The sequence below is a fragment of the Electrophorus electricus genome, chromosome 18, assembly GCF_013358815.1.
Source record: "Electrophorus electricus isolate fEleEle1 chromosome 18, fEleEle1.pri, whole genome shotgun sequence".
NCBI classification, from domain to species: Eukaryota; Metazoa; Chordata; class Actinopteri; order Gymnotiformes; family Gymnotidae; genus Electrophorus; species Electrophorus electricus.
In genome coordinates this window covers 892,779-910,708 of record NC_049552.1, presented here as the reverse complement: position 1 = coordinate 910,708, position 17,930 = coordinate 892,779, and the positions used below count along the sequence as shown (strand labels likewise).

Here is a 17,930-nt window from a genome sequence, read left to right as displayed (position 1 = left end):
TTAGTATACAGTGAAAAGACAATGAATGAGTCATGATTAAAATTCAACTGTTGGTATGTTAGTATACAGTGAAAAGACAATGAATGAGTCATGATTAAAATTCAACTGTTGGTATGTTAGTATACAGTGAAAAGACAATGAATGAGTCATGATTAAAATTCAACTGTTGGTATGTTAGTATACAGTGAAAAGACAATGAATGAGTCATGATTAAAATTCAACTGTTGGTATGTTAGTATACAGTGGAAAGACAATGAATGAGTCATGATTAAAATTCAACTGTTGGTATGTTAGTATACAGTGGAAAGAATGAATGAGTCATGATTAAAATTCAACTGTTGGTATGTTTAGTATACAGTGGAAAGAATGAATGAGTCATGATTAAAATTCAACTGTTGGTATGTTAGTATACAGTGGAAAGACAATGAATGAGTCATGATTAAAATTCAACTGTTGGTATGTTAGTATACAGTGGAAAGACAATGAATGAGTCATGATTAAAATTCAACTGTTGGTATGTTAGTATACAGTGGAAAGACAATGAATGAGTCATGATTAAAATTCAACTGTTGGTATGTTAGTATACAGTGGAAAGAATGAATGAGTCATGATTAAAATTCAACTGTTGGTATGTTAGTATACAGTGGAAAGACAATGAATGAGTCATGATTAAAATTCAACTGTTGGTATGTTAGTATACAGTGGAAAGACAATGAATGAGTCATGATTAAAATTCAACTGTTGGTATGTTAGTATACAGTGGAAAGACAATGAATGAGTCATGATTAAAATTCAACTGTTGGTATGTTAGTATACAGTGAAAAGACAATGAATGAGTCATGATTAAAATTCAACTGTTGGTATGTTAGTATACAGTGAAAAGACAATGAATGAGTCATGATTAAATTCAACTGTTGGTATGTTAGTATACAGTGAAAGACAATGAATGAGTCATGATTAAAATTCAACTGTTGGTATGTTAGTATACAGTGAAAGACAATGAATGAGTCATGATTAAAATTCAACTGTTGGTATGTTAGTATACAGTGAAAAGACAATGAATGAGTCATGATTAAAATTCAACTGTTGGTATGTTAGTATACAGTGGAAAGACAATGAAATGAGTCATGATTAAAATTCAACTGTTGGTATGTTAGTATACAGTGGAAAGACAATGAATGAGTCATGATTAAAATTCAACTGTTGGTATGTTAGTATACAGTGAAAAGACAATGAATGAGTCATGATTAAAATTCAACTGTTGGTATGTTAGTATACAGTGAAAGACAATGAATGAGTCATGATTAAAAATTCAAACTGTTGGTATGTTAGTATACAGTGAAAAGACAATGAATGAGTCATGATTAAAATTCAACTGTTGGTATGTTAGTATACAGTGAAAAGACAATGAATGAGTCATGATTAAAATTCAACTGTTGGTATGTTAGTATACAGTGGAAAGACAATGACTGAGTCATGATTAAAATTCAACTGTTGGTATGTTAGTATACAGTGGAAAGACAATGAATGAGTCATGATTAAAATTCAACTGTTGGTATGTTAGTATACAGTGGAAAGACAATGATGAGTCATGATTAAAATTCAACTGTTGGTATGTTAGTATACAGTTGAAAAGACAAGGAATGAGTCATGATAAAATTCAACTGTTGGTATGTAGTATACAGTGAAAAGACAATGAATGGAGTCATGATTAAAATTCAACTGTTGGTATGTTAGTATACAGTGAAAAGACAATGAATGAGTCATGATTAAAATTCAACTGTTGGTATGTTAGTATACAGTGAAAAGACAATGAATGAGTCATGATTAAAATTCAACTGTTGGTATGTTAGTATACAGTGGAAAGACAATGAATGAGTCATGATTAAATTCAACTGTTGGTATGTAGTATACAGTGGAAAGACAATGAATGAGTCATGATTAAAATTCAACTGTTGGTATGTTAGTATACAGTGAAAAGACAATGAATGAGTCCATGATTAAAATTCAACTGTTGGTATGTTAGTATACAGTGGAAAGGACAATGAATGAGTCATGATTAAAATCAACTGTTGGTATGTTAGTATACAGTGGAAAGACAATGAATGAGTCATGATTAAAAATTCAACTGTTGGTATGTTAGTATACAGTGAAAGACAATGAATGAGTCATGATTAAATTCAACTGTTGGTATGTTAGTATACAGTGAAAAGACAATGAATGAGTCATGATTAAAATTCAACTGTTGGTATGTTAGTATACAGTGGAAAGACAATGAATGAGTCAATGATTAAAATTCAACTGTTGGTATGTTAGTATACAGTGGAAAAGACAATGAATGAGTCATGATTAAAATTCAACTGTTGGTATGTTAGTATACGTGGAAAGACAATGAATGAGTCATGATTAAAATTCAACTGTTGGTATGTTAGTATACAGTGGAAAGACAATGAATGAGTCATGATTAAAATTCAACTGTTGGTATGTTAGTATACAGTGAAAGACAATGAATGAGTCATGATTAAATTCAACTGTTGGTATGTTAGTATACAGTGAAAAGACAATGAATGAGTCATGATTAAAATTCAACTGTTGGTATGTTAGTATACAGTGGAAAGACAATGAATGAGTCATGATTAAAATTCAACTGTTGGTATGTTAGTATACAGTGGAAAGACAATGAATGAGTCATGATTAAAATTCAACTGTTGGTATGTTAGTATACAGTGAAAAGACAATGAATGAGTCATGATTAAAATTCAACTGTTGGTATGTTAGTATACAGTGAAAAGACAATGAATGAGTCATGATTAAAATTCAACTGTTGGTATGTTAGTATACAGTGAAAGACAATGAATGAGTCATGATTAAAATTCAACTGTTGGTATGTTAGTATACAGTGAAAAGACAATGAATGAGTCATGATTAAAATTCAACTGTTTGGTATGTTAGTATACAGTGAAAAGACAATGAATGAGTCATGATTAAAATTCAACTGTTGGTATGTTAGTATACAGTGAAAAGACAATGAATGAGTCATGATTAAAATTCAAACTGTTGGTATGTTAGTATACAGTGAAAGACAATGAATGAGTCATGATTAAAATTCAACTGTTGGTATGTTAGTATACAGTGAAAAGACAATGAATGAGTCATGATTAAAATTCAACTGTTGGTATGTTAGTATACAGTGAAAGACAATGAATGAGTCATGATTAAAATTCAACTGTTGGTATGTTAGTATACAGTGGAAAGACAATGAATGAGTCATGATTAAAATTCAACTGTTGGTATGTTAGTATACAGTGAAAAGACAATGAATGAGTCATGATTAAAATTCAACTGTTGGTATGTTAGTATACAGTGAAAAGACAATGAATGAGTCATGATTAAAATTCAACTGTTGGTATGTTAGTATACAGTGAAAAGACAATGAATGAGTCATGATTAAAATTCAACTGTTGGTATGTTAGTATACAGTGGAAAGACAATGAATGAGTCATGATTAAATTCAACTGTTGGTATGTTAGTATACAGTGGAAAGACAATGAATGAGTCATGATTAAAATTCAACTGTTGGTATGTTAGTATACAGTGAAAAGACAATGAATGAGTCATGATTAAAATTCAACTGTTGGTATGTTAGTATACAGTGGAAAGACAATGAATGAGTCATGATTAAAATTCAACTGTTGGTATGTTAGTATACAGTGGAAAGACAATGAATGAGTCATGATTAAAATTCAACTGTTGGTATGTTAGTATACAGTGAAAAGACAATGAATGAGTCATGATTAAAATTCAACTGTTGGTATGTTAGTATACAGTGAAAAGACAATGAATGAGTCATGATTAAAATTCAACTGTTGGTATGTTAGTATACAGTGGAAAGACAATGAATGAGTCATGATTAAAATTCAACTGTTGGTATGTTAGTATACAGTGGAAAGACAATGAATGAGTCATGATTAAAATTCAACTGTTGGTATGTTAGTATACAGTGGAAAGACAATGAATGAGTCATGATTAAAATTCAACTGTTGGTATGTTAGTATACAGTGAAAAGACAATGAATGAGTCATGATTAAAATTCAACTGTTGGTATGTTAGTATACAGTGGAAAGACAATGAATGAGTCATGATTAAAATTCAACTGTTGGTATGTTAGTATACAGTGGAAAGACAATGAATGAGTCATGATTAAAATTCAACTGTTGGTATGTTAGTATACAGTGAAAAGACAATGAATGAGTCATGATTAAAATTCAACTGTTGGTATGTTAGTATACAGTGGAAAGACAATGAATGAGTCATGATTAAAATTCAACTGTTGGTATGTTAGTATACAGTGGAAAGACAATGAATGAGTCATGATTAAAATTCAACTGTTGGTATGTTAGTATACAGTGAAAAGACAATGAATGAGTCATGATTAAAATTCAACTGTTGGTATGTTAGTATACAGTGAAAAGACAATGAATGAGTCATGATTAAAATTCAACTGTTGGTATGTTAGTATACAGTGAAAAGACAATGAATGAGTCATGATTAAAATTCAACTGTTGGTATGTTAGTATACAGTGAAAAGACAATGAATGAGTCATGATTAAAATTCAACTGTTGGTATGTTAGTATACAGTGAAAAGACAATGAATGAGTCATGATTAAAATTCAACTGTTGGTATGTTAGTATACAGTGAAAAGACAATGAATGAGTCATGATTAAAATTCAACTGTTGGTATGTTAGTATACAGTGAAAGACAATGAATGAGTCATGATTAAATTCAACTGTTGGTATGTTAGTATACAGTGGAAAGACAATGAATGAGTCATGATTAAAATTCAAACTGTTGGTATGTTAGTATACAGTGAAAAGACAATGAATGAGTCATGATTAAAATTCAACTGTTGGTATGTTAGTATACAGTGGAAAGACAATGAATGAGTCATGATTAAAATTCAACTGTTGGTATGTTAGTATACAGTGAAAAGACAATGAATGAGTCATGATTAAAATTCAACTGTTGGTATGTTAGTATACAGTGAAAAGACAATGAATGAGTCATGATTAAAATTCAACTGTTGGTATGTTAGTATACAGTGGAAAGACAATGAATGAGTCATGATTAAAATTCAACTGTTGGTATGTTAGTATACAGTGGAAAGACAATGAATGAGTCATGATTAAAATTCAACTGTTGGTATGTTAGTATACAGTGAAAAGACAATGAATGAGTCATGATTAAAATTCAACTGTTGGTATGTTAGTATACAGTGGAAAGACAATGAATGAGTCATGATTAAAATTCAACTGTTGGTATGTTAGTATACAGTGGAAAGACAATGAATGAGTCATGATTAAAATTCAACTGTTGGTATGTTAGTATACAGTGGAAAGACAATGAATGAGTCATGATTAAAATTCAACTGTTGGTATGTTAGTATACAGTGGAAAGACAATGAATGAGTCATGATTAAAATTCAACTGTTGGTATGTTAGTATACAGTGGAAAGACAATGAATGAGTCATGATTAAAATTCAACTGTTGGTATGTTAGTATACAGTGGAAAGACAATGAATGAGTCATGATTAAAATTCAACTGTTGGTATGTTAGTATACAGTGAAAAGACAATGAATGAGTCATGATTAAAATTCAACTGTTGGTATGTTAGTATACAGTGGAAAGACAATGAATGAGTCATGATTAAAATTCAACTGTTGGTATGTTAGTATACAGTGGAAAGACAATGAATGAGTCATGATTAAAATTCAACTGTTGGTATGTTAGTATACAGTGAAAAGACAATGAATGAGTCATGATTAAAATTCAACTGTTGGTATGTTAGTATACAGTGAAAGACAATGAATGAGTCATGATTAAAATTCAACTGTGGTATGTTAGTATACAGTGAAAAGACAATGAATGAGTCATGATTAAAATTCAACTGTTGGTATGTTAGTATACAGTGAAAAGACAATGAATGAGTCATGATTAAAATTCAACTGTTGGTATGTTAGTATACAGTGGAAAGACAATGAATGAGTCATGATTAAAATTCAACTGTTGGTATGTTAGTATACAGTGGAAAGACAATGAATGAGTCATGATTAAAATTCAACTGTTGGTATGTTAGTATACAGTGAAAAGACAATGAATGAGTCATGATTAAAATTCAACTGTTGGTATGTTAGTATACAGTGAAAAGACAATGAATGAGTCATGATTAAAATTCAACTGTTGGTATGTTAGTATACAGTGAAAAGACAATGAATGAGTCATGATTAAAATTCAACTGTTGGTATGTTAGTATACAGTGGAAAGACAATGAATGAGTCATGATTAAAATTCAACTGTTGGTATGTTAGTATACAGTGGAAAGACAATGAATGAGTCATGATTAAAATTCAACTGTTGGTATGTTAGTATACAGTGAAAAGACAATGAATGAGTCATGATTAAAATTCAACTGTTGGTATGTTAGTATACAGTGGAAAGACAATGAATGAGTCATGATTAAAATTCAACTGTTGGTATGTTAGTATACAGTGGAAAGACAATGAATGAGTCATGATTAAAATTCAACTGTTGGTATGTTAGTATACAGTGAAAAGACAATGAATGAGTCATGATTAAAATTCAACTGTTGGTATGTTAGTATACAGTGAAAAGACAATGAATGAGTCATGATTAAAATTCAACTGTTGGTATGTTAGTATACAGTGAAAAGACAATGAATGAGTCATGATTAAAATTCAACTGTTGGTATGTTAGTATACAGTGAAAAGACAATGAATGAGTCATGATTAAAATTCAACTGTTGGTATGTTAGTATACAGTGAAAAGACAATGAATGAGTCATGATTAAAATTCAACTGTTGGTATGTTAGTATACAGTGAAAAGACAATGAATGAGTCATGATTAAAATTCAACTGTTGGTATGTTAGTATACAGTGAAAAGACAATGAATGAGTCATGATTAAAATTCAACTGTTGGTATGTTAGTATACAGTGAAAAGACAATGAATGAGTCATGATTAAAATTCAACTGTTGGTATGTTAGTATACAGTGAAAAGACAATGAATGAGTCATGATTAAAATTCAACTGTTGGTATGTTAGTATACAGTGAAAAGACAATGAATGAGTCATGATTAAAATGACTCTCATATTTATTTTTTTTTAATTGGCCCCTGAAATGAATTAATATAAATTTAGATTTGTTTTATGTAAAAAATAAATAAATAAATAAGTATTAGTAATGCTCTATTCAAGCCCTGTGCTATAGAGGTTACACAGATGTACTAGCCCTAATAAGGACACACTTGTCTTGCAATTAATAACTGCCTGTAAATCATTAAAACATTTAATCTTCTAGATAAAAGAACCCCTTAATTCCAGTACCATTGATCAGACTGTGCATCTGAAGTCTAGCTGTCAAAATGTAGACCAAAGAGCATTCTAAAACAGTTTAATTTATGCAAGCCCACAAAAATACTACTTAGTTGTTGCAGTGAGTGGTAGAGACTGTACTTAAGCCTGCTGGTAGAGACTGTACTTAAGACTGCTGGTGAGTCTATAGCGCTATAGGCTTTAATAGTGAGTCTGTAGGCTGTAATAGTCAGTCTATAGTGCTGTAGGCTGTAATAGTGAGTCTATAGGCTGTAATAGTGAGTCTATAGTGCTGTAGGCTGTAATAGTGAGTCTGTAGGTTGTAATAGTGAGTCTATAGTGCTGTAGGCTGTAATACTGAGCATAGGCTGTAATAGTGAGTCTATAGTGCTGTAGGCTGTAATAGTGAGTCTATAGTGTTGTAGGCTGTAATAGTGAGTCTGTAGGCTGTAATAGTGAGTCTATAGTGCTGTAGGCTATAATAGTGAGTCTGTAGGTTGTAATAGTGAGTCTATAGTGCTGTAGGCTGTAATACTGAGCATAGGCTGTAATAGTGAGTCTATAGTGCTGTAGGCTGTAATAGTGAGTCTATAGTGTTGTAGGCTGTAATAGTGAGTCTATAGACTGTAATAGTGAGTCTATAGTGCTGTAGGCTGTAATAGTGAGTCTGTAGGTTGTAATAGTGAGTCTATAGTGCTGTAGGCTGTAATACTGAGCATAGGCTGTAATAGTGAGTCTATAGTGCTGTAGGCTGTAATAGTGAGTCTGTAGGCTGTAATAGTGAGTCTATAGTGCTGTAGGCTATAATAGTGAGTCTGTAGGCTGTAATAGTGAGTCTATAGTGCTGTAGGCTGTAATAGTGAGTTTATAGTGCTGTAGGCTGTAATAGTGCAGTATGACTTTGTCACACCAGTAAGAGAGGGAGGCAGAGAAACTGCTGTATTGGCCTTTAGATGGAAGCAGGAAGACAATTTGAAAGCATTAGTATCATATGAGGATGTGTGAGAGCCTGTGTGCATTTTCACTCAAACACAGCTATGGACACGTCAGTGTCAAACCTGTCTCCCTCTCCCTGTTTACAGTCATATTTTTGTGATGGTATTGTGTCTGTGTGTCCTGAGCTTGGTGTGGGTGTGTGTGCGCGTGTGTCACAGGGTCTGGGCGCTGAGAGCAGGAATCTGTACCCCTTCCTCCTGCCTGTGATCCACCTCAGCACAGACGTGTGTCTGCCGCCACACGTGTACCTGCTGGAGGACGGGCTGGAGCTCTGGTGAGGAACGTGCACGCACACACACTCTCACACACTCACACACACTCACACACACACACACACACACACACTCACACACACACACACACACACACACACACACACACACACACACTCACACTCACACACACTCACACACACACACACACACACACACTCACACACTCACACTCACACTCACACACACTCTCACACACACACACTCATACACACACACACACACACACTCTCACACTCACACTCACACACACTCACACTCACACACACACACTCACACACACACTCACACTCTCACACACACACTCACACACACTCACACACACACTCACACACACTCACACACACACTCACACACACACACACTCACACACACACTCACACTCTCACACACACACTCACACACACACACTCACACACACACACTCACACACACACACACACACACTCACACACACACACTCACACACACACACACACACTCACACTCACACACACACACACACTCACACACACACACACACACACACACACACACACAAACACAGACACACTGAGACACTGGAAAAAAGTGTAAGGTCGAGGTTCTTGTATTAGACTAATTTTAAACTTAAGTTGTTATAATTATAAAAAATCATTAAAATTGCTTTTAAAAAATTTGATCTAGTGTCAGATGAGTTTATAGTAATGAAGCAGAATTACTGAAAATAGTAAATGATCTGAGAATGAAGTTATGGCTGCTGTGTTTTGCTTCATGTGCTTGTAGGTCAGCACAGAGAATTCCCTTTAACTGTCAGGCAGCCTCTCAGGAAATAGACCACCTAAAAATTTTGAGCACTGTCGTAAAATAAGGAAACAGTCTAATAGTCTAAGACCTTTCTGGGGGTCATGTATTTGTTTATATGATGTACCGCACGGTTATATACTAGGACCACTTTTATCATTATACATTTTACTATTGGATACCAATATAAAAGAGATGATACACAATCTTTGGGGTTATGTTGGTGTTTTTGGTAATTTTGTTGAATTACTTTAATGTTTTTTAGGCTGGTGACATTAGAAAACTGCCCTGCCATAACCCCTGAACTACTGAGAATTTTCCAGAACATGACTGCTCTGCTAGGTAAGCAGCTCGGAACAAAAATGTACTTTTGATTTTATTGGGACTTTTAACCCTACATAGCTGCTTTCTCAGTTATGCGTTTGTTTATTTTAATGGTAATATAGTTTGTCACAAACCCCCCCCCTCCCATGTCCATGACTGTGTCTTTTTAAAGTGGCTAAAAGCGTTAGCGCTCAGAACACGGAGGTTCATTAACTTTCTAGGCAAGTTTTCTAGTTTTCTAGGCAAGTCAATGGACAGGTTGAGGTTGTCCACTTCTCAGTGCACGTTAGGAGTACAGCAGGTGGGCGTGTTCGCAGCTACAGTGAGATTATTATGATAATGGCAGGAGTGTAAACGTAACTCGAGCTGATCACCCTCACGTGTCTACGTAGCCTTGCCGTGGTCCAGCTCCGAGGTTTCCGGCTCCAGGTCTTGGGCCACGCTGTCTTGCCCAGACTCTCATTCCCCCGCGGTGACGCACTGGATGCAGATTACATAGGGAGTTATGGAGCTGGTGGATGGCTCCAGGTGTGCTGGGAGAGCTGAAACTGTAGCACAGCGGAGCCTTATCTAATGAACCCTTCAGAACTTCAGAAATATCGGCCCTCTCTCACGTCCCTTAACGTTTGTTTGTATGATGAACGCTTCGGTCTGGTGGTTTGTGCGTTTGATGTATCTTTATATCTTGTTCTTCTGGAGCCCACAGTGTGACAGATGGTCACAGAGCTCCGAGGAGCAAGACAGGAACTGCAGCTTTGACTGGGCACTTCTGATTGGTGACTGATCTGTGTAAATGTGTCCTTGGGAAAGGCACTAACCCCTACTGCCCCAGACACCAACCCCCAACTTCTTCACACACTAAACCCCACTGCCCCAGGCATAAAGCACTACTGTTCTGGGTACTAACCCCATATCACTGCAGACGCAACCCCCCCCCCCCTTCCGGTTTCCACACGGGTGAAGTTAGACAGCACAACGACATCACATGTTAAACAGATGAATAAATATAACTTAACATTTAGACTTGTCAAAAGTGAAGAGCTTTTTAAAAAGTAATTTTCAAAGTAATGAACATGACAGAGGCCCTGGGAGAATATTGGATGTGTTGTTAGATGAACTCTATCTGATTACACAATGATCTGTTATCTTTCTTTTATATGAACTCTTATATTAAACGTGCGTATTCTCTGTTCAGGAGGGTTTGCCACATACAGGAGGTTCTGCCTCTTCTGGTGATGGGTAGTACTGCACCCTGTCTGCCTGCCTGCCAGTGAAGAGGGATGTGGCAGGTGGCACAGCACACTGGCGCTGGGCGTACACGCACGGAAAGGCTCTTTCTGATTCAGTGTTTGCAGGGGTTTAATGAAAGTCGGCTGGCAATTTTACCCATTTGTATATTCACGCTTTTGCGTATACACCCACCCCAACTCTCACACACACACTTACGCACGCACACACACACCCCCCCCAACACAGACAGACAGACACACACAGGCACGCACACACACACACACACACACACACCCCAACACACACTTAGACACGTACGCATACACACACCCCAACACAGACACACACACGCACACACTCAAACTCATGCACATGCACTCACACACACACAGATAGACCTGTCTAAAGAGAGACCTACCTGTGAGACCTCTCTGTCAGAAGTGAGACCTTAGATAACGAGCTAACAATATCTTAGATAAACAGCTAGTGATTACTTAGATGATGAGTTAACGATCAGTTAAATAACGAGCGAGTGATCACTTAGACAATGAGCAAGTGATCACTTGGGTAACGAGCTAACGATATCTTAGATAACAAGCGATAGCTTAGGTAATGAGCTAATGATCACTTAGATAACGAGCTAACTATGTCTTGGGTTACGAGTGCGTAATCACTTGGATAACGAGCTAATGATCACTTTAGCATTAATAAGATGCGTTTAGCGTGAGGGAGTAATATAGAGATAGATGGTGACTGCAGTGTATTAAACTTACTGGTAAACCCTGGACATGACATGGTTGGCGACACCTTTCTTGAATTATGTGGACCTCAAAACAGTCCTGTGCAATATCTGTTTAGTCAAGATAATCTCAGGAAACAGTAAAAAACCTTCTAATTTGCATATTACAGCCTACTTCAATATCAGCATTGCTTAGGCCAGTATTTCCACAATTTACAAACAGTAAATGGTGCAGTCTTGGAGTGTAACGAGATGAGTGGCTATCAGGTGTCCAGGCCGGCTGCAGTTAGACGGTGTGTAATCAGAACACTGAACATATTTGATCACCTGGGAAATCATTAAGAACTTTGGAGACCAAAGTGCTTCCTGCCTAACTAGACACTAAGAAGAGTGGCCCAGTGACACCAGCACGCCGTTGGTGTTGGCCCCCACGGTGCTGGGGACACGCCCCTGCTTGACATTGGGAAATGTTCACACTCCACTTAATGGTCATTTCAGAAATTAGACAAACACCTCTGTTGGTTATAGTGTAGCTTCATTACACAAACACCTCTGTTGGTTATAGTGTAGCTTCATTAGACAAACACCTCTGTTGGTTATAGTGTAGCTTCATTAGACAAACACCTCTGTTGGTTATAGTGTAGCTTCATTACACAAACACCTCTGTTGGTTATAGTGTAGCTTCATTAGACAAACACCTCTGTTGGTTATAGTGTAGCTTCATTAGACAAACACCTCTGTTGGTTATAGTGTAGCTTCATTACACAAACACCTCTGTTGGTTATAGTGTAGCTTCATTACACAAACACCTCTGTTGGTTATAGTGTAGCTTCATTAGACAAACACCTCTGTTGGTTATAGTGTAGCTTCATTAGACAAACACCTTTGTTGGTTATAGTGTAGCTTCATTACACAAACACCTCTGTTGGTTATAGTGTAGCTTCATTAGACAAACACCTCTGTTGGTTATAGTGTAGCTTCATTACACAAACACCTCTGTTGGTTATAGTGTAGCTTCATTAGACAAACACCTCTGTTGGTTATAGTGTAGCTTCATTAGACAAACACCTCTGTTGGTTATAGTGTAGCTTCATTACACAAACACCTCTGTTGGTTATAGTGTAGCTTCATTAGACAAACACCTCTGTTGGTTATAGTGTAGCTTCATTAGACAAACACCTCTGTTGGTTATAGTGTAGCTTCATTACACAAACACCTCTGTTGGTTATAGTGTAGCTTCATTACACAAACACCTCTGTTGGTTATAGTGTAGCTTCATTAGACAAACACCTCTGTTGGTTATAGTGTAGCTTCATTAGACAAACACCTTTGTTGGTTATAGTGTAGCTTCATTACACAAACACCTCTGTTGGTTATAGTGTAGCTTCATTAGACAAACACCTCTGTTGGTTATAGTGTAGCTTCATTACACAAACACCTCTGTTGGTTATAGTGTAGCTTCATTACACAAACACCTCTGTTGGTTATAGTGTAGCTTCATTAGACAAACACCTCTGTTGGTTATAGTGTAGCTTCATTACACAAACACCTCTGTTGGTTATAGTGTAGCTTCATTACACAAACACCTCTGTTGGTTATAGTGTAGCTTCATTACACAAACACCTCTGTTGGTTATAGTGTAGCTTCATTACACAAACACTTCAGTTGGTTATAGTGTAACTTCATTAGACTGCTAGTGTCGTGTGCTCCAGCTGAAATGGCCATTGCAGTGCTGTGCCCTTTAACCCCCCGGTCCTCCCTGTGGTCCGGACTCTGTGGGTGTGTGAGAGGGTCGCTATCTTATGAAGTTAATTCTTGGGAATTTTCATTATTTGTGTTTCTTATTGAAGGTATCCAGCGGAGAATTAGACAGCTAATATTGAAACAGTCTTAATCAGGAACTTTGTTCTGTTTAATTTACAGTGTAGTGTTTGATCAGACACAGTTTGTCATAACTAAATTCTAGTTAATCTGCAGTTACTTATTGTAAAGAAAATCAGTGTTCTTCAACACCTCCTATAATGTGTTGCTGTAATGAATCCTCCATGTTTCTCACTGGACTTTAAAACTTGTGTTTGCATGCTTTACATCATTTTCAGTAAGTAACTTACCCCAAATGTAATGATTAGCCAAGATGTGCAGGGTGTCCATATTTTCTTCTTCAGTTTGTGTCTGGAGCTTTGAGGCTAACGTACCTGACGAGAATGGAAGGCATTTATGCACCAGTCAGCACAGAGCAACACACACACTCAGCACATCACACACTTGGCCCAAACTGCTTCAGGTTGTTTAATGATCTCAAACTATGCTGAGTTGTTAAATCTTAAAGTTGAGTGAAAGTTATATTGCGTAATATAGACATGCACAATACATCTGCAGCTAATGTATTATTTTCTAATAAGATAATTTTAATTTTAATCATTATTTTGATATTGTAATTTTGGCTGATAATTACTTGATATAAAGATTATCGTTTATATGTAGATTATAGTTTTGATTTGCTTTAAAATATGTAAAGGTGAAATGACCATTAATTAGTATCACAAGAAGGTGCAAATGATTGTATTAGCCCAAACATTCAGTATCTGTGCCTCTCAATGCAGTACATGTACCTGTAACTGTAGTGCCTACATATACCTGTAACTGTAGTGCCTACATGTACCTGTAACTGCAGTGCCTACATGTACCTGTAACTGCAGTGCCTACATGTACCCGTAACTGCAGTGCCTACATGTACCCGTAACTGCAGTGCCTACATGTACCCGTAACTGCAGTGCCTACATGTACCCGTAACTGCAGTGCCTACATGTACCCGTAACTGCAGTGCCTGCATGTACCCGTAACTGTAGTGCCTACATATACCTGTCACCCACAGAGTTTTCCCAGAATGTTCCTGTGCACTGTTCCTATGATGAATTACCGTAGTGAGGTGCTGTGTGTGGTGTGTTGCTACTTTAAGTCCAGCATTCATCTGGCATGGAAATTTTCATCTGAACTTCTGCTTGGTCGTTTTGAGAAATTCTTCCAAAACAAATGTGGCAGGAGTGTTTGCCACTGGTCTTAAGAAGAGCTGTTCACAGTGTGAGTGGAAGCAGGCTTGTGTTCTGAAGTGGCCCTTGGAGGACGTGTGGATTCATCAGCTCCCATCTCTGCAGAGGCCTCCTTCTCTTGCTGATGTTCTCGGACAGTCTGCATGCTTCGTTAAGTTTGCCCTCTCAGGCTTTCGAGAGAGTGTGTGAGTACGTGTGTGTGTTTGGAGAATGGATTGTCTCTGTGTTGGCTTGGAGCCCATCTGAACATGCACACTCTCAGCGCTACATTTTCTCCCAGCCTGCCTCGGTCTTCTCTGGAATACCAGGGGACAGTAACTCTAATTACAGGCTGACAGCTCAATATTCACATATTCAGAATTTGCATTTCAGACCTTTATAGACTGCATGAGTTATCGTACTCTAGCCAAAGTGTTGGTAGAATGGGCTTTAAAAACATTCTGACTTTGAATTTTAATACACCAACATTGCCAGTTTAGGCGTAACTTGCACATGCTTCAAAGCGATTGAGGAACCTTTAAACAGATTTTCTGTTGTTTCTCTCACAAGCGTTTGCATGTGTTTTGTTGAGAGCGTGGTGGTTTTGTAAAGATGTGCTTGTTCTGTAGGGTGATGCAGAGGTCCCAGGTAATAATTCCTCATCCTCACTCCACTGCTCATGACTGTTTTTACACAACATTGCTGTCTATGGTTAAGTTTTCAAAGTCAAACTATGACTTCCTTTAAAAAATAAATAAATAAGTTTGTGCTACATAATGTTTTGTCAGCACTTGGCGAGGGTGCTGAGATGGTACTGATTACTGTCAGCCCTACAGGGTCAGTGCTGGCGGCTGTACTGTATTGTTATTGTTAGCTGAGACTGTTGGTGCTTTTTAACAAACATAAAGTTAAGGTGGAGGTTTTAAGTAAAGAGGCCTGAGGGAGTGTCTGTGGAGTAGCATCAGGCGCTTTACCACACACCCCTCAGAGCTGGCTGACCCCTGACCCTGACCCTAACCTCAACCCCTAGAGCGGGGTTCACACGTGTGCTCCAGGCATGTCAGCTGTCTTGTGTCTGACGTGGGTAAGCAGTAGAGAACGTTTATTTTTTGTGCCACCTCAAGGCATCAAGCCACTCACACTTTGATTCTTTTTGTTGAACTGAAAGTTTGACTCTTTTGTTGTTGTTGTTTTGTACTTTGGCTGCTTTGAGTTTGAGGGCTACACAAGAGTCTTCTGAGTCCACTAACTCACCTAATCAGCAGGAATATGTAAATGAGCCTGTAGATTACATTGTGTGATGGCTTCAATCCCCCTCCCCCACCCAGGTGCAGGTGAAACAGGTCACACATCACAGTTTAGCAGTTCAACACTCCCAAGTTCGGCTAATCTAGTGACAAACACACACTGGCATAAACACACACCATCTCACACTAACACACACACACAAACACTCACACAGAGACATGCGCTCACACAGAAAAACACACTCACACACAGAAACATGCGCTCAACACATACACACACAGACATGCATACACAAACACACTCGCACATAGAGACATGCGCTCGCTCTCTCTCTCTCGCTCTCTCTCTCTCTCTCTCTCTCTCTCTCTCTCTCTCTCTCTCTCTCTCTCACTCACACACACACACACACAGCCAGAATCTACCCATAAGCTTTAGCTGTTTCAGGCTTTCTCTGGGACCAGTCTGTGGGGTCTGGACATGTGAGTTTAAACTGGGTCACACACCTCCCCTGCACCGTGTCCATCTCTCTGAGAGTCTTCTCAAATCTCTCTTATTTTGTTTTCTTCTCTCATCTGTCAGAGCTCAGCTCCGAGAATGTGAAGACATGTTTCCAGATCATCAGTGCCTACATATACCTGTCAGCCACCGAGTTTTTACAGGTGAGGAAAAAAACACCCAGCTGCTCATCAGACTGGTGCAGAACCACCCATCTGGGCTAATCTGGGATAATCCAACACTGCTCTCTCCTCAGAATTATGCTGAAGCTCTCTGCAGATCCTTCTGTGATCTCCTGAAAGACATCACCATGGAGGGCCAAGTCCAAGTGCTCAAGGTACAGTCACATCTTGTGCTTGTGAGGATTGTCTGATCTACGGTGTCTGACCTATACTGTCTGATCTACAGTGTCCAAGCTACAAAATCTGATCTATGGTGTCTTAACTGTGTTGTCTGATCTATGATGTCTGATCTATGTTAATTGTTCTATGTTGTCTGATCTATGCTGTGTTAACTGGTATCTGATCTATGGTGTCTGATCTATGCTGTTTTATCTGTGGTCTCTCATCTATGCTGTGCCTGATCTATGCTATGTGTGATCTATGCTCTGTTTACGGTGTCTGATTTGAGGTGTCTGATTTACGGTGTCTGATCTATGCTGTGTTAACAATGATGTCTGATCTTCGGTGTCTGATCTATGCTGTGCTAACTGTGGTGTCTGATCTTCGGTGTCTGATCTATGCTGTGCTAACTGGTGTCTGATCTTCGGTGTCTGATCTATGCTGTGCTAACTGTGGTGTCTGATCTATGCTGTGCTAACTGTGGTGTCTGATCTACGGTGTCTGATCTATGCTGTGCTAATTGTGTTGTCTGATCTACGCTGTGTTAACTCTGGTGTCTGATCTACGGTGTCTGATCTATGCTGTTAGTCACCGTTAGTCTATGCTGCTGCAAAATCACCAGCTTCAGTGCTACAAAAATGACATGAAAGTATCTTCCTCCACTCTTATATCACTCCATCTACATCTCTATCATTCATTCTCTCTCTCCCTCGCTGTCTCGCTCTCTCTCTATTCCCAGCACTCTTCATCTCCATACATTATTTCCTCTTCCTCTGCTGCTGATAAAATGTCTCTCTTACCAAACACCCGCGTGTGTGTGTGTGTGTGTGTGTGTGTGTGTGTGTGTGTGTGTGTGTGCGCGCGCGTTGTACGTGTATACTTACAGACCCAGCAGTAAGCGATTCTGTGTGTGTGTGCTCTACTGAGGCTGCTCAGACTTCAGCCATGCAGCTGCTCCTGTTGTGTTGAACAGATGATTGTGGTAGCGGCGTGTCCGATTACAGAATAAGACCTGTGTGCATGCGTGTGTGTGTGTGTGTCCCTGCTGGAGTGAGACACAGAGCAGTCTGTCCTAGCACT

The 17,930-nt window shown here is 37.9% G+C and overlaps 1 protein-coding gene across 5 annotated transcripts in view; it reads left to right on the top strand.

Moving 5' to 3' along the window:
* ipo11 (importin 11) overlaps positions 1-17,930 on the top strand; it is a 108,093-nt gene that overhangs the window by 38,598 nt on the left and 51,565 nt on the right. For 3 of the 5 annotated variants that reach the window (XM_035536172.1, XM_035536170.1, XM_035536173.1), the window contains 4 exons: positions 8,515-8,663; positions 9,710-9,786; positions 16,594-16,673; positions 16,766-16,846. In XM_035536172.1, coding sequence (XP_035392065.1) covers positions 8,515-8,663; positions 9,710-9,786; positions 16,594-16,673; positions 16,766-16,846 — 387 coding nt within the window. The remainder of the gene's footprint in view (positions 1-8,514; positions 8,664-9,709; positions 9,787-16,593; positions 16,674-16,765; positions 16,847-17,930) is intronic. The other 2 variants (XM_035536171.1, XM_035536174.1) reach the window with 1 other exon arrangement.